This window comes from Neocloeon triangulifer, unplaced genomic scaffold (genome assembly GCF_031216515.1).
Source record: "Neocloeon triangulifer isolate White Clay Creek 2 clone unplaced genomic scaffold, ASM3121651v1 ptg000012l, whole genome shotgun sequence".
In the NCBI taxonomy this organism is placed as follows: Eukaryota; Metazoa; Arthropoda; class Insecta; order Ephemeroptera; family Baetidae; genus Neocloeon; species Neocloeon triangulifer.
This window is the reverse complement of record NW_026775554.1, coordinates 10,000,879-10,026,233: the sequence shown is the minus strand read 5'-3', so window position 1 is coordinate 10,026,233 and position 25,355 is coordinate 10,000,879. Positions and strand designations below refer to the sequence as shown.

Here is a 25,355-nt window from a genome sequence, read left to right as displayed (position 1 = left end):
AAGACACCGCAGATTTTCTAATTGACAAGGTTTATTCTATCATATCTTTTAGGAGTACACAGACAAGATAAGCATTATTGTTTAAAGGACAACCTCATAATGAACACACATTCAGTCGTCAATTACATTTTACTTCTTAACGGCAAGAGCTAAACCTAGTTACATGGATTTTTCACCCACGCAGCTACGACTGCGTAGTAAAATAAGCGCATTTAAATTCATATACACAATTATACACGAAAATGGAATGCTGGTAATGTTGCAAAAACAAACTTTGGATTGATGCAATTAAAATTGCGTGGCATGTGTTTTGAGATCACAAGTTTACTGGCAAGTATGTATACGGAAACTAAAAATTCTTTTGCCTCACTAACAATCAGAACAGTGTGGACAGTTTTTCACTCAAGGTATATTATTTCCAGAAAATTTGACAGCTTTCAATTTTAGCACACCAGCCTTATAGCCTAGAATATCTTACAGCCTAGAAGTGCGAGTTTTTCATTTTAACAACTTGAGGTGGGTGACAGTGGAGGAAGGTCGGCGGTGACGGTGGCGCCGACGCACTGCACCAGCACCACCGGCTGTCCGGAGGCGGACATGACGAGGGGGGCGGGACGTTGGGGTCGCCGGCTCGGTTCTCGCCTCAGCAGCTCCTCGATGGAGTACGGGTTTCTCTTTGCGGGGGCCTCCTCAGGGGCCTTGTGTCCCCATGGGCCGGTGGTGAGGGAAAGGGGAGAGGAGCTCCTGGCGGTCACTCTGGCCGCTGCTGCCGCCACGGCGGCCTGGTGTAGCTGCAGAGCGGCCACGAGGCGCTCGTTCTGCTGCTGGTCGGTCGGACTGAAGGCCGGCAGGAAAGGCGAGCTTCTGCGGGCCACCGCTGCGGCCATGGCTGCTTTCAAATCTGAAAAAGAAAATTTGAATTTTAAAATTTTGTTCTTGATTTGGCACAATAAAAAGTACTTAGAATTTAATATGTGTGTTTAATTTTATTAATTATAAAAAAAAATATATTTGAAGTTTTAAAACATTCTTTTATTATATGTTTTTTTTTAAAGATTTTAGTTGCAAATTATTAATTTGAATAATAGGAATATAACACATTTTATTTGCCACTTTTTTAGTAGTTATACGGTTAAGAATTTCAAATTTTAATGCATGCTATTTATGTCATCGTCATTTCACATAATCCGCGAATTATTTGGGAACCCCTTTTCCCGTAAGTGCGGTTCCCAAATCAGCTACCGTTTCTTTCTCGATTTCTATTTATACCGTCGCGTCTTATAGCGGTGCGTAAGGCTGAGAAATTTCTTGTCTGCGGGCTGATTGATATCAGAGGGGGCCAGTTAGTTTGTAATCACGGTCAGATGAAGCGTGTAATTTATATCAATGAGCCGCAGGTGTTTCGGTCGCTAACGTGGGAACAGAGAAGACAGGCAGCTTTTAGCAAGACCGCGGCACAGATTTATCAATTATGCAAAAAGGAACAGGTTGATAAAATTCTTCATACTAGTTTTTTTTCTCTTCGTGTGTATTAGCCACGCACTCTGTGTCTATAATTTTTCTAACCAACCGTAGCAAAAGTCTGCAGTTTTTTTTTGCACACTTAATTATTCAGAGTGGACGCCCAAGAGAAAGCGTTTCCTCCACGCCACGATAAAAAGATAGTTTAAAATAAAAACTAAGCGTGAAAGATTAACGCGCACCTTGTGGCGTGCATGAATGAATAAAATGTTTGAAAGCGAAAAAATTATTCCCTAGAGACCTCCACCTGACCTTTCAGCTGCTCTGAATTGCAAAGGTCTGTTCATGAAACCGAGATTGACTGATTTGATTTGTGTGTCGTCAAAATTCACAAATAAAACATTAGGTTTATTAATTAGAAAATTCCCAACTTTACTAAAAGAATATTATAATTAGATAATATGCAGTAAAAAATTAACTTTATTAAACAAGAGTTTGCTAAGAAAATAAATAGATTTATTTGAATGAGAAAATTAAAATCAATTGATATTAAATAATATCAAATGAATGAAAAAATTTATAAAAGCCTGAAATAATTTGTTTGCACATGAGGCCTGTCATAAAAAATTTAACTAAATGAAAGAAATATTAAAAAAATTCAAGGAAATAAATGGGCAGATCTTATATTGTACATATAATTATCCCGGATTAATATTTTTTTTTAAGTAAATTATTATTACCTGGCGACGAGCTCTGTGGTTGGTCAGTGGACCTGGTCAGATTGGTCATGGGTGACCTGGCGCCTCCATGCATGGCCGCGAGGTCTGCGTCCGTAGTGGCGCCGGCGTTGCGGAGCACCCTGTTGATGGAAGACACGCTGGGGATGGTGAGGGGGTCGCACACCCTCTGCGAGAGCAGCGACTCCCTGATTTCCCAGGCGAACAGTCCAGGGTTCTCCTGTTTGAGACGCAGGATCCGTTTGACGACCGTGGGTGTGGCCACTTGCTGCTGAAAACAGGCAAAATCAGTCACACGGTCGACAAGATTCTTCGTCTTGAATAATTGTGGCCCGAGGGGCCGGCGAGTCAATTTAGCTGGCGACTCATTGGTTACGCTTATTACTACGGCAAGCAAGAATATTATGCCTCAAGCGGCACGTTTACAGCGTCAATTGCTGCCAATTTTCTGTTTCAGAAATGATCTGATTTTTTTTTTGTCAAAGTTTTTAATCATTTAAACTAGATTTCAATTGCATTTATTAATCATTTAACGATTTTATTGCTTATCTTCTCGGAGATTTTGTTAGTTTTTAGCTCAACTTTTTAATCACAAGACAAATTATAATTCTCTGTCGGAATTTGGCGGAGTTTTGTATAATTATTGTGTGAAGGAAAGGTCAAACTCGATAAACTGGACCTGCCTCATGGTGAGGGCACTTCAAAGGTGTAAAATATGAACTATTTCAGACCGGTTTGGGCGCAAAAAACATGAGCGAGAAGTGAATCTGTGCCTCGAAAGCGCACCTGTGTCTTTATTTGAACAGACGCCAACAGACACTTGGGACCGACTTAATCGCAGATTGTTCATAAATTGCATCAAATAATCTGATCGACGCAGGTGCGCATCACTCAAATTAAATCATTATCTCACTAACATTACAAAACAAAAAAACTTTGCCGAACACCCATATTGAATTTAAACGCTTCAAGAATGCGGATTCTTCTTATAAAACCAGCAAGTCAATTAATTTCTTTCTAAAACGAAGAGCGCACTGCACTCTTAATCAGCGGCCGCGATCTCCACTCTTGTCACACGGTGGTCGTAAAAGCGGTCTCTTGGAAAATAAATAAATAATAAAAATGTCTCCACGCCCAGCACATTATTCAGAGGGACGGACAAGTGGTGCATGTAATCTTTTCACGCGGCTCCTGTGAACGAGATTTGCATATTGTCACGGATCTTTTGGAATTTTCAGCCTCCAGCTCTCCAAACACAAATTTCTGCGTGACGTGTTTCTCTCTCATTTATAAAAATAGCTGAGTGACGCTTGAATTAAGACGTTTTAATAGTCAGAGAAAGCTTTTTTTTTTAGAAAAGTACAATTTTCAAATATTATTATTTTTTTTAAATAAAATTGATAGAAAATAATTATACTAATTATAAATTTTCCATCACATTCTTAAAATGAATCAAACGTTCTCATCAAACGCAGATTGAGAAAGTTGATCTGCGCTGATCAGGCGCTGATCAAACATGGCGTTTCCGCGTCAATCCTTGTCAAAATGCTGATTTCCATCGTCCTTTAATCATATTAAAAAGCCGCAGTGGCGATAAAACCTCATGTTCATTCTCAGAAAATTAAGTGATGATAACACGCCGGTCATTCTGTTACGACTTTTGACAGCGGTCTAGCTGCCTAAAATTCAATGGACCTTGAATATACATATACGCAAGCACCTGCGTCAACCTCCAAAGTGTCCGACGCGCAGAGAGGATTAATTAATCCGCAGTCAAATGTGAGCTGCGCCGCCGTGTGTTCAACTTTTTTCTTTCTTTCTTTGTTTATTTTAAAACTCATTAACACTATCAAAAAAGTATTCAAAACCGAACGCCCGTCTGAAGATACACGACCACATGCTTATTTTATTTTTGCAAGTCGGCGTTGATTACGGCAAGAAGTGTTAATTGCAGAGTACGTGCGCGCATTTATTACCTCGTACTTAGTTTTTGCCACTTTCAGAGAGAGAGAAAAAAATTAGCAACGAAATCTTGGCAGGTGGAGTTTCAGGTTTATTACATATTAAATCGTTCTGCAAGATAAATAAAATTCCATTAAAAAATTCAAAATTGCAATTAAATTTAATATTTTAACAATTATTTATTAATTTAATTATTTGAATTGTCGTTTTAGTTTAAGTGGTTTTCAGGGATGAGTTGATAGAGAAAAATTTCCCTGCTGAAGATGCGATAACTTTTGCAACAAAAAATATTCTACAAAAGCAGAATTTTTGATTTACTACCAGACGAAATGCCTAACTGTAGTGTTGTTTTCTAATCCCATTACCTCGATAGCCTCCACCATATCAAATACATTTAGAAGCAAACGAACCGTGACAAATTAATTTCTCACTGGACCAAATAAGCTACGTCGTCACTAAGCCCGAGAGTTTCTGATTTTAATTCATATTATTTTTTTGCCACAGCCAGCAGGTGTGTCCGTTCCTATAAGTGATTATTTGTAAATTGAATTTCGCCCATGCGAGCAATTTGCCAGCGGCCAAGTCTCGCATTTATTATCCTGCGGTATGTGTCTCCATCAAATTTGACAGCAGCGGCAAAAAGCATTTCCAATGAAATTGCCGCCGCTGTTATAGCCGGAGATAAAAAAGCTCAACAACTGTGTAATGAACAAAGAGCGGTAATGTCTCAATTGCAGGACAGGAATGCCTCGGAGTGTAATTGCCAGGCAAATTATCCCTCGCTGCGCGGGGACAGCAAAAATACTCAATAAATTGTGCAAATGAATAAACGGCGGCATTATGGGAAAGAGCAGAGCGAAATGAAATTCCTGCAACAGTGGCAAATAGCAAAAAAGGCAGGCGCTCAAGGCTGAGGGCAAAAAGGGTATGTCGTGTCCATGCAGTCAGCAGAGAGCGGCGACGGCACCTGCCAAGTTAATTTGTGCACATTATATTGTTCCAGCACGGCCCAATTTTTCCGCGTAAATCATCCGCTTCTTTCATTCGCGAATTTTTGCACGTCTCAAACAACATCTGTTGTGGGTTTAAAGTGAAAAAGCTTTTGCGTCGGGCCCACGGTACAATTACATTATTTAATTAATTGAGAACGTCTACTGAATAATAAAATGCAGAATGAAACTACCTCAGTACAATAGACCAAGAATAATGTGTGACATAGACAAAATTTTTAATTTATTTTTTCTAAAGCTAAATTTAATAATATTGATATAAAATGTGTATACGGCTGAATTAATTTAAATTTAATTTTTGTTTACTATTTGTATTTTTTATTGTAAAAAGCTATTAAAATAAAAACGATGATATTATGGTTCCTGCCTTTCCCACAGTCACTCATGTTGAAACTTTCAGGCTGGTATTTTGCGCCCAATTAATTTATTCCCAGATTAAACGTGTGATTTGAATTTTTTGGCTAAGGATGAGTTATAGTTTTCTCCATTAAATTTCACGCACTCCCTTCGCCTCTCCAGATATGTATGCGGGTACCCAAATTTATGCCTTTCCATTAGATGTGTTATCCTTCACTACTCTGCATATTATCCATATGAGTTTAAGCTCTTCTGCATTGCTAATAAATTCATGCCCCATGGTCAGGCGCGAGCCTTGTTTTTTGCCCGCTCGACAAGTTCGCCAATTAAATTTAAATTAATAAAACTTGCCGATTCTCCTGATAAGTCCCCTTGAAAAATTTAGATATAATAAAAATAGCCATCTCCCTAACCCATATACAAATTCACATCCGCATTGGTGAGATTTCTTTCTTGTAAAAATTAATCGAAATTGTGCTGCTCACTTTCCAAAGAAAAGATAATTAAAGGACGTAAGCAATATTTTTTTGATGCACTCAAATTAATCTCACCTTCCTATCATCCGACGTAAAAACAAACGAGTTTTGCGTGCGCACCAATTAATCTCGCTTTTCATCGCTGCACTCTGCAAGAGGCACTAATTAAAACTTAATTATCGATTAATAACACACGGACAATATTACTCTTGAGATAAGAATTTTGATTGCCCAGCAGCAGCAGCTGTAGAGTTTTGTTCAAATAAATCTCGCTTGGTCTGCGGGTGTTGTTATTAATAATTTTCCTAACGACTTGAGCAATTAATCATGAGACCTGACGAGAGCTCAGTTTTGGCATTTTTCACGGAAGGCTCGGCTGCACTGGAACCCTTTGCATCAAACACGCGCAACCAAATTCAAGATCATCTTTCTGGAGCCGAAAATGATGAAGAGCCCTCAGGGTTGATGGCATTAGCTTTTTTATTATCATTTGCATGCACGCGTCTCTGCCGGGCGCAGAAATATAGTCACGCTATCTCGGCTACAAGTATATTTACACCTGTCTGTTTAAAAACTACCATTCATCAAAACAACAAAAAATCTTCAAGTCAATTGAAAAGATTTAAATTTTTTTGTATCTGGTGTAAACCAATCATTTGCAGGACAAAAACTGGCCGGGCTTAATTACCAGCGTATTTCAAATGGTCAAAAATAAAATTATGCCCGAGTTTTTTGATTCCCCAAAAGTAATTGGCGTATTCGTCAGTGCGAAAAGTGCCAAGTAGGAAAGACTCCTCACTCATTCATTCGAAACGCAAATGAGAAATAATTGAGGCGAGCCACGGTTTGTGAGTTGAGCAATTAACTTAATTGATGCATGTGTCTGTTCGTTTTTTGGCAACGCTAATTTTTTGCGACCATTAAACAGCGTGGTTTCGGAAAATAAATTTGTTACACACCTTAGTTTTGGAGCCACCAATTGCGCCCGGTCTAATGGAGCCAGTCTCGTAGAATCTGGTCAGGATCTTGGACACACAGCCGTGGGACACCAGGAGTTGGCGCGAAATATCACAAGGACGCACGCCGAGGAGGGCCAGTTCGACGATTCGGCGACGGACACAATCTGGCAAAGGACGTCCATTGACGAAAACGCCGCCTAACTGGTTCACTCCTGCTTGACCTGAAAAAGGAAAACGTTTTAGATTTTGTTGATAAAAAAAAAATTAATTGATTTAATCAAATATATGATTTAGGTATGACTTGTTGCAAGAGAATAAGTGAATTGAAATGTAAAAATTAAATAAATTTAAATATAAAATATCATAATTAAATTTGAAATATTTAAAATATATTTGAAGAATTTAGCAGGGGAAAGGTGCATGTCAATTAAAATTTATAAGAAATAAAAAAAAATTGTTTTGACTATATCTGATTTTTTTTGCACTGGTGAAATAAATTCTTTCAGCTACTAAACAAAGTGAATAATGCGTTCCATTAAAAAGCATTTCATTTCAGAACTACATCGCAGATCAAATAAAGGAACACTTTTATTGCCAGCACGAGATCTGTATTATATTGGACTGTATTCGCCAAACCCGCGTGTATTAATGAAGAGCAGATAACATTTCAATCAAGAACTTGAACAGTCTTAAAAGCCGGCCAATAAAGATGGTATCAGCGAGCTCTCAATAAATTTCTGGCCCATATCATCAGCGATAAAGTTCTCTTCACGGTGGTTTATGATCCGGCCTGCAGCGTTCCGACCACTGCCTTGTCGATCGAAACACAATCCGCTCGTAAATCCGACGCACTTTGAGCAAATTATTCAATCAAAAAAGCACTTCCAGACAATCCGTGTCAATAAAATTGCAAGTAATGTAAATCTTTCACCGGGTTATAAAAATAATAAATCTAGGAAATTTCTGTGATGAAATTTTTGTATAAAATACAGAAAAATGAATTTGAATAATTATATTTGATTTTCTACTTCTTTTCATTGGATTACATGTACGAAACACCTGGGGAATATAGAATTATATGAAGTTTACAAATTGGTTTTTCAGGAATAGCAAACGTGTCATTTTTCATCCACAGACGCGAACGTGTGCGAGCCAACTTGTGATTATTTGCAGAAATTTGTTGAACAAATCGCCGGCAGTCTTTCCTCAAAAAGCCGCTGTCGCTCTACACATATAATTATAACACTCCAAGAAGTGCAGAGAGAGCTAAGCAGTCGCCGCGAGAGCCGATTTGTGTCAAGCATCTCATTAAATTTAATTATATAAACAGCGGCAGCCGAGAACAAAAGTGACAGAATAAATAAAAAGTAAAATAACACCAGAAGTGAGAGAGGGCGAGTGCGATAAAATTATATGCCTATATATCGTATGGTTAGGTGTTATTATAACTAAAAAAAATATGAGACCAAACAAAATTAGCTTGCTCGTCGTGGGTTATTTGAAGAATTTCCTTCGCTATTTGCTCCAAAATGTGCTAATTTTTATTATTGATGCCTTTGGAAACCTGAAAAAATTGTTTCTTACCTCCGAGGCTATAGGAAGAAAAATCTGTTCAGCTACTTGGTAAATGACTATTTTGATTTATCGGCGCGGACTAATTTTTATCCCGGCAACACTCGAACTACGGAGATTTATTATCGTCGGCGCGGCCAAACGCGTAATTTATCGTTTTCGATTTTACGCGGCGGCCAGCGGCGCGATTTGGCCCCACGACGACGTTTATTGAAACAGGTGTCAGACTAATTGAAATCCGAACATCCATCATTTTCAAGTGGTGCGGTCCGAGCGAATTTGAATCGCAAAAAGCGTTGCTTTTGACAGCACAAAATTATTGGCAATTCAGATTGGAGAAACCGAGAAAGCACTTTGGACTAACTTTAAGCAACCTTGTTAGATTCAGAACTTTATAATTGTTTTCGGAGAGCAGGTGTCTATTGAAAGTAACTTTTTGCAAAAACTTAGCAATACATAATTCATTGTTACATTTCCTGAAAGAAGTTTCAACTTTTAGAGTTTCAAAATAAATTAAATTTCATAGCATAATTTTTTATTTGTAAAATTTCCTGTGCTTATTTAAAAAAATGAAAGTTTTAAAATTATTTCATATCATTATATGAAATAAAATTAAAATGCTTGAAATTCTAGACTGAGCTGCTGGTTATGAATAAGTTAAGTGAGAAAACCTTGCCACGAGGTCAGTTAGCTAAGAAGATTTAAATAATTTATATTTCTTTTTGATGACTATTACCATTTTTATGTGTTCCTCTCATTTTACAACCGTCTCGTCTTCCTAGACACTAACTCTTTTGGCTATTTGATGAAGAAAAAAATGACTATGTTCTCGACACTTTTTAACACCGCGCGTCCGCAGAAAATCTCCAGAGATAATTTTTGCTCTACATCTATCTCGATTACTTACAAAGTCCGTTTTGTGTTCTCGTACATTTTTATTGCCCACGGACATATTAAAATGAAGTCAGGAGGATATCACAATACGTTTGTAGCCGCAGGTAATTACGCCTCTAATTCACCTGCTGCCGAATTTTCGCCGGTCGCGCAGCCAAATATCATTTAAACCACCACTTTTTTTCCGTGCGGCATTTTTTCGCCGCTCTTTGCCGAGAGAGGAAACATTTTTATTTTTATAAAGGCGCATGCACGGATGGCTCACGCGTGTGTTATTAAATTCTAAACACCACTTCTTATCTTGATTTGAGAATAATTTGTTTGAACAAACACACACACATCCCTCGGCACGCGTTTTTTTCTGGTTTTTCCTTCTGGCGCAAAAATTAGCGAAATCTAGCGACCGATGTAAGTAAATAAAACGCACGGTTTTTCTAAATAAAATGACTCTATCTAAATTTCCTCTTAAAAAATTAATTCTGCCAATTATCTCTTGGGGTTGTTTTTTAAATGAATGAACCAGGGATAATTTCATTGACGGGGAATTAACTTATTATCCCTAAAAACACTCATCTTGAGAGAAAATTTGAGGGGATTTGGTAAATTTTCGAGATGCAGCCACAAAATGCATGACTGTGTGGGGTTTCGGAGCGTTTACTATAATGGACTGCTAATTATAGCACGCACCGAGGATGTTCGATTAAAAAGCAAACACGAGACCCGCGGTCAATTATATGATAATCGCATTTTTTATCTGATTCGTTCATAATTGGCCGCTGGACCTTCACGGAATTCTCCCATTTTTTTACTTAATGCATAACGCCGGAAGAATTTACATAGCGACGAGATATCGACCCCCCACCCAATGGAGATTTTGGCCTTGTGCATGAATCTTAAGATTTTATTCTCCGCTGACAATTATCGCTTAAATATGCAGAAAATAACTGGAGCGTGGAACGGTTGTTTGAAAATAATTTACGAGAGGAGAATTAAACGCATTCTCAAGGCAGGTGAAAAAAAATATTGCAATCCAAATGACAAATAACTGTAGAAGGTAATTTTCAAATAATTGCCGCAAATAAGCATTCCCTTCGCTCCTTTTTACTCAAAGTTATCAATAAAAATATTTTTCTAGGGTCAGGCTGTGAGACGGTATCATTATTATTAATATCATATATGATTTCAATTTTGGGGAAATAGTCATCGACCGCGACGGTTTGTTTGCGCATTTCATTCCAAATTGGCCCTTCCGTGACTCGACAATGACTATCATGAGACCGCATCCATCCACGACCCGTTGTTTAATTTTTTATTATAGAAGAAGAACGCAACCACTTGTTGGCTTTTGAGAAATGGTCTAGGAGCAGAGTCGAATTAATGCCTTGCAGGCGTTCAATCTCATATTTCCGTGGAAAAATTTTGCTATCGAAATATGAAGTTTTATTACATCCTTCATATTTGCATTTCGCGGGGCATCACCTGCAAATCATTTCTCTGGACGGTCAGATCCAATGCATAAATTAAGCGGAATAAATTTGATTTAAAATATGTCCCTCTATATGCATAATGAATTTGCATCTCTTTAAGAGCCATTAAATTTTATGACCGAAAATTAGGTTTAATTGGGCTGAACTGTAATACACTTCAATGATATACGATCAATCGAATATCATGAGACGTCTATTTCGAGCCTATTAATAAGCTGCGTCCGAACGATTTGAGAGATGAAGTGTGCCGCCTATTAATGAAAGCAAAATGAAAAAGAGGCTATACGGAAAAACATTTATCAAATCACTTTTACTATGGCACACCTTCTTTGTAATTAAGGCACCTTTGGGAAGAACTAGGGCGATTAATTAAAATTGGCAGAGGTTTTTGATATTAAAAAATTTAACCTTTTGCTGCTTTTCCCCTTCTAAATTCCTCCTCCTTGAAAGATGGTTGGCTAATTAGCTTAAATAAAAAATTAAGAACATATTTATATATTCGCCTGCTGTTGACAATGACAAAACTAGCCAGAGATATAATCTGCTCTACACCAGCTGCAATTATACGTACACGTCCTTCTTCCTCAATAAGAGTTTGGAAAAAGTGCATTCGCGCTTTCCTTTCTTCCGGTCACACGAACAATGTCAAAATCGCCCCATAAGAAACAAAATTGTTGTATAATATGCTTGAGCTTGAGCTGGAAACGCAATGTGTCATCCCGATCGTAATCTATTCACGAGAGTGCATCGGCCCATTTTACAGCGAGCTCGCGGGCGAATTAACAAAACAACGCTTATTGTTGCGTGATAAATTTGAATTTTGAAAATGGTGTATAATAAAAAATAAAACGGAACTGGGCAGATGCTGCGTGTCTGTTCCGTGAGTGCTCAAAGAGCGCCTAATTTTGTTTGACCACAGAAATACTCTGTGCAGAGATGATTATCGTTGTTTTAAACGCGAGTGACAGATTTTGGTCACCAAAAGAGACCGCAAACCAGAGAGATGTGTATATAATTGTCCTTTCAACGGTGGACAACCTTGTTTGCGAGCCACCATTTGAATCGAATAGAAAAATGTTGCTTTTTTATATTCAATTTCGGTTTGTCCTCAAAGAGGAAAATGTACCAAGTAATTTATTTTAAGCATCGATCGACAATAAATAATCGCAAACTACTTAATTAGAGCGTCTCTCTCCGTCGGAGACAGACGAGGTATTAAAAATGGCGGTTTCAAACGTGCTCACCTAACGACTACTTGGGCAATAAAATTATGCTAATGCCGGTCTAGGTGGCTTTGCAAAGTCGGCGCAAGGGCTCTTAAATTATCAGACGCGAGCGGATGATCCTTCCTGATAATTAGTGCGCAGAACATTTCGATTGGGCCCGAGTGGCAGAGTGGTCGGCCTTGGCGGATTTTCGGCCAGCCCGGCACGCGTCCCTGCCAGAGATTGATGGCCTGATTTTGGCCGCCTCGTGCCCACCTGCCTGATCAATCGGCCGAATATTGGTCGCTGGGTCGCTTTTCCGTACATTCTTCGAGCGTGTGCCGCCTTCATGAGCAATCCGGTTTGCGAATGTTAAAACCTTTTGCTTCAAATAATTTACGTGTAGTGAAAAATTTAAAGCCGAATAAGGCTATAATTTGGAGCGAGCAGGTGGGTGGATTAAATAGAATTTTACCAAACGAGTTTGCGACATTTCTGGTGACTGATGTACCGGCTAATTCGATGTAATGATCATAAAAGCGCTTAAATTTGATTTGCGATAAATATTGCGAGCAAAGACCTTCAGACTTCTAGTAAGAAAAAATGAAAAATATATCTTTTGTCCAAATTTGACTCCCAAAAACACAGAACTAAAAAGAAATTTATTTTTAGGTGCAAATAATTTGATGAGAGAATATTAAAATGATTTGCAATCAGCTCTAAGAATTTTTATTTTATTTAGAAATTGTATTCCATGACCAAACAACTAAATGTCTTCCTCAAAATTGTATAAAGTTGAATGTTTATTTAAAATAGAAGGCAGATGTTAGAGCATTTTAAAGAAAACAATTTTGCATGCACTACAAAAATTTAACAATTTATACAATTTTTCAATTTACATTTCATTTTAAATTTGACGGATTTTTAACCTGACTTTTCTTTAATATTTATTTAACTGCTTTTTAAACTTCTAAAGAGAAGATAATAGAAGGTAATTGATGATGTGGTCATAATGATATAGTTTATCTTAAGTTGCAACTTTCTCCTATTAACTTTGTAAAAATTAATAAAAACACAATTGCAGCCTTTCATTGTTTTTTGTGATTATTTAAACTAAACGCGAATCTAGATCGACACTGGCAGTGTAAATAAACGATTTATTTACAATCGCACCAGTTTTGCATCTCAATAGTGCCGGAAAGTGCTGTGGAGAGAGAATGTTGTCTGTGTGTGGTACTTTGTCTGTCTCCTGCATCCTTCAGGTAAAAAGGCAGCCGCGCATCAAGAGCGGTGTGCGTGAGATCACGCTAGGCTCGTCACGAGTCACGAAATTGAGTTGTATTAAGGGCCCGCGTGTGTGTGTTTGCATATACGAAAAGTAAAAAAGGAAGAAAATGTATGTATATGCGGACGCGCACCACTTTGCTCGGCGCTCACGTCAGATGTCTATCATCTCCCATGTCATTCAAAATACAATAAAATTGTTCAGGAATTTGTTAAAATTCAAATGAATTAATACCCCCAGCAGCGGACGTGTTTTTTCTGCATGCGGAATAAATAAGCGCTCTCGCTCCTTGACCATAAAATGGCATTTGCGGGGATAATAAAATTGCATGTGAGCATATAGTGGATAACCGTCCCCTTAAGCCAAATTAGGGGATTTTGCATTTAACAGTTGGCACATTCACTGCTGGCATTTTAAAATCAAGTCTTATTCTTTTAGTTTCAAGTACAAACTTTAAAAAAAAATCCGAAATTATTTATAAAATACAATTTTTTTTACATTTTTCATATTATTTCATTTATCTATGTATATCAATTTTCAATGAAAACTTTTTAATATGATAAGTTAAAATTTTCTTAGAATATAGCTGTACCAGGAAACCCATGCAATGAATTCTATCTAATCACTTGGTATCGTCTTTGCTGCAAAATTGTAAAGTTTTTTCCTCTAAACTTCAAAATTTTAAAAAATCCTTAAATTGTGTTTGCTGTTTTTAAGCTTACCGATAGTTAAAGAAAATTACTAGAATGAAATTTTTGTAAAAAGTCTACCTGCGAGAATTTTTCGCTGTGCTCCCATTTGAAGCCGGCACTGGAGCAAAACGTGATGGCAAAAGTAGCAGTGGTCGCCCGCCGCGATATATCACATAAGTGAGGTTGGCGTTTTCCTTATCAGCGCGAATCACATTATGAGTGTGTCGAGCCGCGTGAGCCGAGCTATTCTCGCCTTGCTCGAGTGGAGTTTCGCATCAATCGGCGTTCGGCTGTGGTTATATTTGGACCAGAACCTGACAAGATTGGCATGAAACGAGCAAGCGGCTGATAAGATAAATTCTCGATGCGCCCGAGGTTCAAGTAGCCGCAACGCATCAGAGTCCATTGATAATGTCGATTAATAGTTTATTGCTTTTGCAAGTCATGTGTGGGTCGAGCGAAAATCGGCAACAAAGTGTTGACAACAATGGGGAATTTTTGCTAGCTTCGAGTGGCCACCGACTCGCAATGATAAAAAAGTGAGACGTGCGAAGTTTAGCTGTATAAAGTGCGGCGCGTGATCAATGAAGTGTGATGGATATTTTTTTATTCAGAGCATTGACGCGGTGATAAGATCCTAAGGTAGATATTTTAAATTCACGTGCTAATTGAAACAAACATTCTATTCTGTATTGTTAAGTAATACTGCTTTAAAAAAACAAAAAATTTTAAAGAAATGAACTAAATTTTTAGAATTTTCTTGATAAAATATATTTTTATTTTAATCTATATTTATTCAGACATATTTTAAATTAAATTCCTGAACTTTCTAAGGTCAATATATTGTTAATTATGATTGATTATAATAAAAATATTACATAAATAATAAATTCAATTAAATTTAAATATCTTATTCCGTCTTCTTTGACTTTATTGTTAAGAATAAACAATATTTTTTAAATTTGAATTACTAAATTTAAATTTACATTTTTAAATAGTGTACAATTAAAGTTCACGTGCCAGGGATGAAAGGCTCACTTACAAATAAGTAGCGTCTATATATGAATTAATCCATAGAGATTGGCAACACGGAATAAAAGCCGCTGCGGTAGGTCTTGATTGCACCGTTCCTCTTCTGTCCGACAAACTGCAATTGACCTGACATCCCACGCGAGAGTTTTTCCATTCAACGATATCTCCAAACCTCCATAAAAGTGGATTTTAGCAACGAGAAATTAAAGAAGCAGAAAATAATGCTGGCTAACCTTATTTTTGGCACGGCGTTGCGCGAGAACCGTAAATTGCACCTGACGAATGGTCTGTTGATGAAGAACTAACTTCTTCTAATTATCGCATGCAGCAGCGTTGAAAATGCGTGCGCTTTTTATATCCTTCAATTGCTGCAACCTCTGACCTTTCCAACTTGCAAGGGAAAGGCGAAATTAAATACATATTATTGAGCCATAGAGCGTGTGCAATTTGCTGCTGGGATTAATTTTTATGACTATGGATGAAATTTTTGACTGAGTGTGTTCTTCCAGCAGTATAGACGAGGAGTAATTTATTTCGTTCTCCACCGGTTAGGCAAAAGTTATATACCAAAAAAATAAAACGAGTTGGCATAAAAATGTTTGTTTTACTTCGGTTGTAAAATGTCCTACAAGCGTGGAGTTTTTTTCTCTCTCCCTCAAAACCTCATAATTCCGTTTCCGTCTGTTCAAATCAGATAGATTTAGAGCTTTTTACAAATTTACAGACGTATATGACAAAACTTACTTCAATTACATTTATATATTCAGCATGAACATACAGAGCAGCTAATTATATAAACTAATCGCTGCCCAGCGTGCAGAGTTTTATATTATTTTTCTGTTTGCTGTGCACGCAATGGGTGGTCTTCTTTGCGCAGACCAGCGTGAAATCTGTTGAGATTTGCAATACACGCTGACCGCAAAGTGTAAACTGCCAAGGTGAATAATTTACTCTCTCAACTCGACAACATCATGCTCTTCTCGCGTTTCGTTTGAGCGCCTCCGCCGATTCAAACTCTATAGCCGCCGCTACTTTCTCACAATCTCGCGATAATTTTAGGCAAATATGTAAAGAAATGAGAAGAAAAATAACCCAAGGATATTATATTCGAACTGTCAAAGGAAAATTCTTAATGAAGAAATACGACTCATTTAAGGAAAATTAAAAATAGCCAAGATAAATTAGGAAAAATAAATTTTTTCCATTTATTTAATGAAATAGTCATATTGGTCAATGTTTTTTTTTTTATAATTATTTTGACCTTAATAGAAGAACGAGTAATTCGTAATGGAATGCACATCAGGATAGAGAATGGGCAAAACGAAATTAAGTTTTGGCGCTTTTTTATCTTACCTGTGTGCGGCATGTTATTAGGGTAATCAAGACGAGACCGTCTGCTTTTCGCTGCGGCGGCAACAATCTCGCGATGGGACTCTGAGGGAGAATCTGAAAAAGATAGAGCAGCGAGGAATTCATTAATCGAGGCAGCGAACTTAAGGCTAGCACTTGTCATTAAATATCGCTTATCTCAAGCGCTCTGCTATAAATGAAACGGTGTTGCCACACGCGTCGATTTCAAAATATTGACGCACGTAAAGAGAGAAAGAGAAAAAACGTTCCGCCGGTTATTTATCACGAGTCAAAGTGCCTGAGAGTTTAATTGTTAATCTCCCAATCTGCGCCAATTAATATTGTGAACCGTCCCATGTCACAGGAATCTTAAGTATGTCGCTTTTCTCTCCATCACCGTTGGATGAACTGATATAATATTTATATTTGAAATTTGAGATTTTTATTTACGCCATGAAGATCTAGGGCCTACTTCAAATAAAACATAATTTCAAACACAAATAAAATTAGGCAAAAAAAAAATGCTAAATTGATTTATATTAAGTAATTATTAAAAGGGATTAAAATGCTGATTTTTATACTGACTTAGTTGGGTTAAAAAGTTTTCTTCTCCTTGATGATAACTTTTTGGTTATAACAATGTTTAAAGACTCAACTCTAAAATAAGTTAATAAAACTCCAGATTATAAATAAATTTGCATTTATCTAATTACCAATAGCTTGTCATTAATTTATTTTTCAAAAGTTAACATTTTTTGAAATCAAGAAATCTTTTGCACTGAAAGGTATCTTTCTATATTATTGTTATTATTTATGGCGCAGACAAGTGTTTTGAAATGCCTTTTACAATAAAAAAATATTGATGCCGGCGTAAAAAAATCACAGCCATCCATAATTGACGCCTTTTCGAATTAGTAACGATTAAATAATTTGTCTAATGATTGGGACTCGGACGCTTTGTGTCCATTTCGTCAATTAGCGACTGCTGTAATTTTAAGAGCCCGCATATTAAGCGCCAAATAGGAAAAAAGTTTATCCAGGAGCGTTAAGAGATCAGTCAAATCATCCGCAATCTCTTTACGATCTCCAATAGAACCAATCCAATAATGGACCACGGCGTACACCTCCGAGGCATCACTTAATTTTTTTTCTTAATCGGCTCCTTCGGTTTTTCTTTGAAGTGCCGATGAGGCGGCACAAGCATGCGAGTCCGGAATAAGCTCTATTTGAAGCTGGAAATATTATACACCTTTTAATAATACCGCAGATATGTATTTGTGGATATCCAACAAAAATATATATCTCAATTAGAGCGCTTAATTTTGTCGTAATTAAACGGCATTAAGTTGTTTATTTGGCTCCACGCTAACAGCACACAAGGCGTTCAGGGAATCAAAATAAAAGCATAAATTCTTGAAGTGCTGGAGAAAAGTTTTCCGACGATCAGCGGCAGCAGTTCGGAGATTAATTAGGCGAAATTTTGGGGACGTCATAAAAGGCATGAGAGCGGCCTCTGCTCCTTTGCTCTGAATTAATCGGAACTGGAACGCATAGCCTTTGATGTCGGTCCCTTCAGAGGGTCCGCAGCCGAGCACAACACGTCGGCCGCACGTTTTATAGCCTCTAAATATTTGCTGCCCTCACGGCTCTCTTGAATTTAAGTACGCGGAAATTAATGAGCCAAAGAATGTAACTGGCGGAGAGGCACAAAAGGTTCCTCCTTTGTGTTCAACAAGAGTGTTTGTTTGAGCCGACGCCTTGTCTACATTAGCAAACACTTTTGAAATTAATTAATCTTTAATTTCAAATCAATTCCTTTTAATTAACTCTATTAGAGGATCAATTTTTGATTCAGAATAAAAAAAACTCAACGTTGCAGTGGCTGCCACTTTAATTTAATTTTCATTATTTAATCTTGAAAAGGTAACGATTTTTGTCAATTTTTAATTTTACTTGAACACCATTTTTTTATTATAATTTGATGTCACATGGAGCTGATTCATAAATTATAAATATTTTAAGGTAAAATTAAAACATAGTTTGTAATACACATATATTAAATTCAAATTTTAAATTTTTAAATAATCTTATTAATATTTCGGAGAAAATTATAAACTTGTGAAAAAATTAAGTAAGTTATAAACAAACGTGTCTAAATTTATGAATTATTGTGTTGCTTACGTTCCACTGCACCCTTTAATTTAAATCGTGCAGCGTCTCACCAGTTTTGGTTTCAGTACTCGAGCCGCCCTGGGCAACATACAATGTGTGTATATAATATGTATTTCATTATTTATGGGCAGGCCACACGCGCTTTTGTGCTCTGAAGTGACCAGCAGCGGCAAAACAATGCCACAGGTATAATTACAGCCGCGCGATAAAACAACAACCCTGTGTGAGGGAGACGACTAATTGCTATAACCGTAAGAGGCGTTTGAAAAATAGCACCTGATACGCGATCTGCCCACGAAAGGCAAAAAGGGGTTGCATGCGTCAGACGGCGGCGGCTTTTCGAAATTTATAAATATATTTTATTGGGAGCAAAAGAGGCGCTTTACATTTATTCGATGGCGTGAAAAAGTCGGCGCAATAAATAATTTATATTATCGCGGAGCCATGCGTTTTTTGCGCAAAAGGTGTGATGGGTGTTGTAAAACGATTTAAATTATCGCACCCTGTTTTGGGCGTATACATAAAAAGCTCATTGAATTTTGTATATACGTTTATTTTTTGTGTGCCAACCCTCAAGGAGTAAAACGATATTATATACAATCTAGTTTAGAGGTGGTTGTAAAAGTAACCATCAGCGCAGAGAGTGTGGATGAGTTTGTCTCAGGTGCGCCGCAAGTTATGAAAATGAGCTTCTTAACAAGGTGTGAGCGGGCCGAGTGATATGCAAATTTTCCACTTTGGCCACTTACGTGACGGGCACTGAGTAAATAGTGTAAAAAACATACAAAATTCCTGGGAGACAAGCGGAGTGAAAACGCTGATTATTTGCGCTACTAAATTGGGCCCTCAAGCTCTTTCAACAACTCAATATTGACCTCTTCTTCATACATGTTAAATTAATAAAATAATTAAAATGATTGCGCCATTTTTAAAGATTTTTTTTTTTTTAAATTGAGATTATAATTCAGTTTAGTTCAATTCATTTTTGTCTTCAAACAAGTCAATTGCAAAAAAAATTTATTGAGAGAAAAGGCACACAGTGCTTTTGAATATTTCACCTAACAATAAGAATAAAATAAATCAAAATTATTGTCACTTACAGATTTTGATTTTTTTCAATAATGAAAATAAGTTAACTATTTGTCCTATTCAAAAATATTAAATAAGATTATAAATATGTGATTCTTGGCTGAAAAATAATGTTAAACAAAAATTTTTGTGTAGAAATTGTGTGCTTTTCACTTGAAGCTAAATAACATTATTAAGAAATATTCACAAATCTCCAGATTCAAGCCTTTCAGAGAGAGTTAAAAAAAAATCATGGTTTTCAAGTTAATCTTTCTCTTTGACCCTGTGTCGAGATTCGTGCTTAACTTGTCGAGATCGCATATAACAACTCTCGTCTGTGCGCTTTATGAGTGTTGCGGACTCGGACCGGGTTGCGCCGCGGCTCCCTAATTATAGGTTAAAAGTTATTACCGCGTAAAAGCAAGTAATCACCCCGCGCACACACAAACAATTTCTGAACACAATCACCCTTCTCGCGCTATTTTATCGCAATATTGGCATCGCCGCGACCGAAAAAACTTTCGTGTGCGCCGCGCGCGCGTCGGGGGTGATTTTGACAAAGCGTTGAAACAGCCCGCGAGCATGCAATATCTGCATTAATTAGCATTCATTACCCACCGACCGGGCTGCAGTTTTAACACACTGATTACACGGTATTAATCGCCCGAGAGCGTGAATAAAGCATTTTGATATAATGCCCACGATAAAAAGCTGTATAGAGAAAAAAGAACAAGGCACCGGCGTGCGGTGTCGCGAAAATTGTTTGTAATACAATTTCGGTGTGTGTGCAAGTTGGAAAAATCATTACATCACAGAGCTTTGGTGAAAAAGTTATTTGATAGTTAACAATTTGGCAAAAAAAGGAAAATTAATTAATAATATATTATAATTTAATTCATTTAAATAAATAAAAATGCTTTTGTTCCCAATAACAAAAAAAAAGAAATTGAAATATTATTTGCTGAAAAAAATTGCTCCAATTCAAGTTTTACAGGCAGCGAGCGTTGATGTTTCTTTTGGGAGATGAAAATAAACGCCTATTTCTCTTTTACAGTCATGCTTGATTTTTTTATCGCGCATTGAGGAAGCGACTGCTGCGTGCCTTAGCTGTCTGGAATCCAGAAGAATTAACCAGAGGCAGAGATTTAGGCGCCCGCTTTTCAAGAGCGCTCTTAAGAAAATTTTCTGTGCGATCGAACGCGTGGCGCGGAAGAAACGAAGAAAAAAACTCGTATACGCCGATAAATTTGAAGAGATTACGCGCACCTAAACAACAATTTCTGAGACCGTCATCCTTGACCCACAATTAAGTGTTAATGAAAAAAATTGACTGGTCTTATACCGGCTTCTCAACGCACTTTTGCCATACATTCTCGGGATATTCAAATGAGAGGAATATTTTTTAACAAGATGTAAAAATTTTGATCGAGAGAGGGGAATTAGCAAAACGTTTTTTGTTTCACTCACTTAAGGGAAAATTTACTGATAAGATTACTTGCTACTCTTTTATATAGTTATAAGCAAAAAAGGATATTTATTGGAGTTGATTACATATCTTTAAAAAATTAATATTTAAAGAACATAATTATTAAACAAGAGTTTTTATAATACAAAAAATGATTTGGATTTTATTCTAGAAATGAAATCCAAGGATTGTTTATAATTAAAAAAATTGATAAACAAAACGTTGAATGTTTTAGCTTTTAAAAAAGGTTAAAAAGCATTTATTAAAAAAAATTTAATCCAAAAAGCACAAAAAATATAATAAATTAAATGGATATTTCATTCTTTTTGTAATTTGAGAAGCGATAAAATTAAAAAAAAAAAAATATCCATATGTAACGACGATGAAGATGAATTCTAGTCTTTCCATTTTAAACTCCCCACAAAACCGATAAAAATTAAAAAATTTACAAAATCCTAAAATTTTTTGATATGAGACTGTATTTTAATCAGTTTTGCTTGAAAGAAAACTTTGCAATTGGCAAACTCACCTGATCTGCTTCGGAGGACTCAGGATTGGCGTGTGGCCGTCGTCAGGGTCTGCTCGCTGGCTAGGGAGCAGGAAAAGGGTGCTTTGCCTGGCAGCGAGCGAATCAAAGTGGCGTGTCGTTCTGGAACCCGAGTGTGAAGATGGCACGGTGGCTGGCGTGAGGCGGCAGCGTGGAGGCCGTTCGGCTGCCCCCGGCGGCGCGTGCCGGGGGTGGGGGGAGGTGGCGTGCGAGGGACGGTGCGCGTGCTGCGGAGCCGCGGCGTCGAGTGGCGTCGACACGGCGTTCGCGCCACCTCCGCCACCAAACCCCCGCGACCGCCAATCCGGCGAGTCGGAAGGCGGAGCACGAGCCGCCTATTGCCGCCGTCTGCGCCGCCGATCTGCCGCTCGACCGCTCGCTGCTGCTGGACCACCGCCGCTCCACCGGAGATGATGATGATGGGAGCATCAACGCTTGCCAAATAAACCGAGCGCGCATTTGGCAGCAGACGCTTTTGAAAAGTACAAGTAATTTCATTTTTTCTTGATGAATCCTTGATCTTTTTATTACTAATTCAATATGAAGGCTTTAATCCTCTTATAATATTACTTTTTGCCGAGTTGTGCAAAATTTGGAGCTGATAATGGCTGTGTGGAATGATAAGTGGTGCAGATATTTTTTTAGCTTATTTTGAACTTCTTTCACTTCATTCAGTTAAAAAAAATGGATAAATATTAAATAATAAACTTTTTATGCAATAATTTTTGACCCGAAGGAAGAGAGAGTCACTGAAAATGGAAAAAATAAAGGGAATTTTTTGCTTGAGTTATAAGCCAAAATTTATCTGACAATTAATGAACAATGTTCTCGGAACAGTCAGTCTGGTTCATATATACATTTTTTGCAATTTTGACGTTTGGTTAAAAATCAAAACTTATAAAATAAATCACTAGGCTTATTTTCTTTTCTCATCGCAAAAAAACTAAGAAAAAAATTTAAAATTGGTCTGAGCTCTGACCAATTTTAAATTTTTCCTACCTAGGTTGCACTAAAAGGCATGCTTGACGTCCAGTAAAAATAGCATAAAACTTACTTTGTGTTATGTAATATTCATTGTCAGAGTCAGAGATGTTAGCCAGTATATTTGAAACATTTAGTTTCACTGACTGAAAATACAGCATTCTTTCCAGGACCATAAACATAATTTTAGTGAATTAGTTTTTTTACTTTAGCTCTTTTTTGGCAGAGCAAGGTAATCTATTACAGTTTTGCACCTGGATCGTTCATCATCTTTTTTTTAAAATTCAGTTTCGTTAACTCCACATGAGCAAAACTAAAAAAGTGATAGTGAAAGATGATGTTGGGCACGGAGTGGAGATTTTAGGAATGGAGAAGTAAGAAGTGGCACGCGCGCGATTCAGCCAAGAGTCCTTGACGTCAGTCGCGAGCGCGGCTTAATCGCCACCAATAGGCAACTGGACCACTGCCTGCTCACTTGCAAAAAACCACTTGCGCTTTTAATTAATTTTAATACAGGACATGCCTCTTTAATTTCAATAGCCTGCGCTCAAAAATAAACTTCATGCGGCAAAGAAAATACACGGCGCAAATTTTAATTGTTTTTATCTCCCAGTAAATGATAAATTATATTAAAACTGAAAAACAAATTCAATTGTTCCCTATGTTAAGTTTATGAGACTTTGATAACTTAAACGTATTTTTTTATAGTCAAAAATAATGAGAGATTCTAAATATGATGAATCTACTTTTGAGCCGTATATCGATCGACTTATCGGTTTTATGACAGCAAAATTCTTAAAACCTGCAGGATTAATTCTTTTGATTGCACCTAGAAAATATGAACACAAGATTTCTGATTTCTTTAAAATTATTTCAAAGAATTCGTATTTATAATATGCAATTTCTTAAACATCATGTTATTGAAGCAAGCAGGGTTTGCGTTTACTCCTCTTTTGAAATGTTTTGTCTAAACCTTTCTGCTTATGACCAATTTACAATTTTCGTCAGCTTGACTTGAGAACATGAATATGAATAAACAATGTAATTAAATAAGAACATGATTAAAATGAGACAAATTATAAATTTTACCTTTCTTAGATTAACTTTTGCAAGTATCAAGAAAATTTGAAACTCTCTATGATAATGCAAGATTTACATCTTTCTTGACTCTTCTGAATTATTTTATTGAATGCGATAAAATGTTAAAATATTGTGGGTAAAATGTTATCACACTGTGGGATCAGAGATCGTACCTCACAAGTACGCACACGCGCGCGATTCAAGCTCGCGACTCGACGTAATTAAAATATACATATATACGCTATCTTCTACCCCTGATCGCAGAGGAGCGCTAGTCCACACCCAGGTGGTTCCATTTTTTGTCCAAAATAGGTGGGACTTGGACGGTACAAGAGCGGAGGCAGGTGCTCTCAGGGCAATCGCCCCCGGACACGGAGAGACACTCGACAACGATTATCCTCGAGCGCCGCAATTATATCGCAGCCAAATCAAGCCTCAAACAAGAAATATAATGCGCGGTAATAGAAGGCCACTCGCGAGCGAGCGAGCGAGCTCAATCTATTTTATCCATTTTTATATATATGTGGAAGAGAAGAAGCCGATGGAGCGCGCGTGCGGTTGCTTCTGCGGAAAAGGCACGTACGCTGCGTTTTCATGCAGCTTGACTTAATTAGTTTGTTTTGTTTCCTCAAAAATTTCATAAAAAATTTCTCCAGATAATTTATTTTATTTCTCGAGAAAATTGAATATTTAATAAAATTTTAAATTATATTTTGTCAAAAAATTTTCAACCTTGGCAACTTGCCTGTATCAAATTTGGTTACACTGTCAAGTGCTATAATTAATTCTTCTATACAAAAATCAGCCTGTAAGGACAGAACGAGGAGGCTTCCATTATTTAATAATATACACACACCCCTCTCAAGAATATGGCTCGCACGTGTATAGCCAAATTAACGATCAAATCAGCAGCACGAGAGATGGGGAATTACAGTCCAGATAGAAACAGAATCACGTGAAGCAGGTGATATTGCTTCCACCAAAATCTTTTCTGTTTTGCCGCCGCCGCAAGATGCTAATGAAAAAAAAAACCATCGTCTAGACAATAGGCACGCGGCCATTGCGAATTATGTTTGCTCCTTCAGTTTTTTTTATATGTGTGAATTACTTTATGTATTAATTAAGTCAACCACATCCTAATGTGTTGCAGATCAGTAAGATATTTTGTGAGAAGAATTTATTTAAATTTTCTGCTTCAAAAAGTGTTTTGCAAATTAAAATTTATATAATATACGATAAATTAAATTATGGAATTTTCAAATTATCCAAAACTGTTTGGAATTTTTCAATAAAATAATCTAGGCCGTGCCTTCAATTTAAAGCGAATTCTGCACAAATTTTTAACTAAGCAAAACTAATTTTCTTTCTATTATACTTTGCGATTTGATTTCTAGGCTGCAAATGAGGAAGGGAGGTACAAACGAAGTCATTAACTTGAAGAAGAGTTATGATTATACGACGTGCTGTGTGTATTAAATTGTACTCGCGTTCTACTCCTCCCTCTCTCTCCGTCTTCGTTCTCATTTAACTTATATAATCCTAGGTTTATATTATAGAGTTGAA

General features: G+C 37.1%; 1 protein-coding gene across 4 annotated transcripts; it reads right to left on the bottom strand.

The window, feature by feature from the left end:
* Nucleotides 1-16: 16 nt before the first annotated feature.
* LOC132196854 (paired box pox-neuro protein) lies at nucleotides 17-21,839 on the bottom strand. 4 transcript variants are annotated; one of them, XM_059619779.1, is made up of 5 exons: nucleotides 21,714-21,839; nucleotides 16,483-16,575; nucleotides 6,963-7,183; nucleotides 2,202-2,469; nucleotides 17-901 (listed from the first exon to the last, which is right to left on the bottom strand). In XM_059619779.1, exons 2-5 carry the CDS (start codon nucleotides 16,493-16,495, stop codon nucleotides 504-506), a joined length of 900 nt encoding a protein of 299 aa, XP_059475762.1. In that variant the 5' UTR covers nucleotides 16,496-16,575; nucleotides 21,714-21,839; the 3' UTR covers nucleotides 17-503. The 4 variants fall into 4 exon arrangements, with proteins under 4 accessions (XP_059475762.1, XP_059475759.1, XP_059475760.1 ...); XM_059619776.1 differs by lacking the exon at nucleotides 21,714-21,839 and having other exon boundaries at nucleotides 16,483-16,680; XM_059619777.1 differs by lacking the exon at nucleotides 21,714-21,839 and having other exon boundaries at nucleotides 2,202-2,466; nucleotides 16,483-16,679.
* Nucleotides 21,840-25,355: the final 3,516 nt, after the last annotated feature.